This window comes from Pseudomyrmex gracilis, unplaced genomic scaffold (assembly GCF_002006095.1).
Source record: "Pseudomyrmex gracilis isolate BER0280 unplaced genomic scaffold, ASM200609v1 scaffold_2178, whole genome shotgun sequence".
NCBI lineage: Eukaryota > Metazoa > Arthropoda > Insecta > Hymenoptera > Formicidae > Pseudomyrmex > Pseudomyrmex gracilis.
Genome location: NW_018022762.1, coordinates 16739 through 18489, shown reverse-complemented (window position 1 = coordinate 18489; position 1751 = coordinate 16739). Strand labels below are relative to the sequence as shown.

The following is a 1751-nucleotide window of genomic DNA, read 5'->3' as shown; positions in this document are numbered from 1 at the left end:
TAGAATGACTGCTCGTGACACGGTGTCAATTTTTGCAGACTTGACTAATTCTGTAAAGTAACAAAAGCTAAGAAATATGTTATCGAATCTACCAGTAATAAATGCATATTAAGAAGTGAATTAATAGCAAAATTCCATGTGATTTACAGAACAATTTGCCATCTCTGTCGGACCAAGTATTTTACAAGAATCTCGCGTCGTTGGAATACAGGCACAGCAGAAACTCATAAAACCGGTTCATGCTTTTAATAAATCGACGTGCANGCCTCATGATTCAGCATCTCCATCGGATCAAGGTACTTTTCGATTGTCTCGAAACTTTGGAGTGCAAGTGCAGCTAAAACCTCACGTTCGTAGTAAATATATTTTGTGTAATCCCGATGTTGCATCTGTACAATGCAATCAACAATGTGAATGTGCAAAGCATTTGCCAAANGAAGTCACATCAAAATCAGAAACTTTGAGTTTCTCTGATACTGCGAGTTCAATCGCATTATCGTGTTCAACAAATCCGTCAAGCGGATTTGAGATATTATCTTTTTCAAGTGGAAATGTCATTTCCTCAAGCTGCAGCAATGTTGTGGAAGAAAAAATTGAAAGAAGCAGCTGCAAAATTGATTCGATATTTTATTAGTGTTAGTGTTGATTTAAAGCAGTATATTGGTATAAGCAAGGAATGGATTTGGATTGTTGACTTTTTACAATCTTCGATTGGATGTTCCACTGACGACATTTTTTTGACATTGATGAAAATACGAACGCCCGACACATTCAATAGATTAGGCGATTATTTTGGATTGTCAACATCACAGGCTAGCAAAATATTACAGAAAACAGTAAAACATTTAGCTGATTACTTGAAAACTCTCGTTTTTTGTTCAGAATCGGAAGTGATTATAAAGAATTTGCCTATTGCATTTCGTGCATACTATAGTCATGTTCGTATTATAGTTGATGTTTTTAAGGTCTATATCGAAACACCAACCAATCCAATGCATCAAGTATTACCATGGTCGCAGTACAATCATAATAATACTGCAAAATTTTTGATAAGTTGCACTCTTGACGGATTTGTCTCTTTCATGTCTCGTGGCTACGGAGGCCGAACGAGCGATATTATACTTTTCAAGGAGAGTAAAATAATGGATATTATTCCTGAAAAAAGTGGTGTAATGGCAGACAGAGGATTCAAAGAGATTCAAACTATTTTACAGAAAAAAAAAAGTGAGTTGATTCGTCCTCCTTCGGTTTCTAGTGCCACTAAATTTTCTAAGACGGATGTATTGAAAACAAAAAGCGTGGCAAGTTTAAGGATTCACATTGAAAGAATCATACAAAGGGTTCAAGAGTACAAAATGTTGTCGCCGTATGCTTGTGTGGATTGGAACTTGTTGCCATATATCGATGATATAGCAATAATTGTAGCAGAGCTGGTGAATTTGCAGAAACCAATCATAAAAAAATAATGTGTATTTTGCGTGATATTTGTGCTGTCATCTAAAAAAGGCGAAGCTTACGTACATGTATTTGAACATTGAAGGAGCGTAATAAAATTTGAGACTAAAAGTTGTCATTTTTTTAAATATGTATTTTTTCTTGAAACATTTTAACCCTTTCGGCACGAGCGCTCTTTCCGCCGCGACACTCCCGCTGTATGAGATGCCTCGCCAAAAACGCGCACATAGCACATGGTCAGTCCTCCTTTGTGTGAAGACTTTCCTAACCTTATATATGATCTATGCTTAATAAAA

At 36.1% G+C, this 1751-nt stretch overlaps 1 protein-coding gene across 1 annotated transcript; it reads left to right on the top strand.

The window, feature by feature from the left end:
- Positions 1-149: 149 nt before the first annotated feature.
- Positions 150-1466, top strand: LOC109862680 (the record flags this gene model as incomplete). The annotated part of the gene is made up of 2 exons (XM_020442789.1): positions 150-296; positions 547-1466. Coding segments are annotated over 2 exons (1067 nt in total), but the record flags the coding sequence as incomplete, so codon positions are not given.
- Positions 1467-1751: the final 285 nt, after the last annotated feature.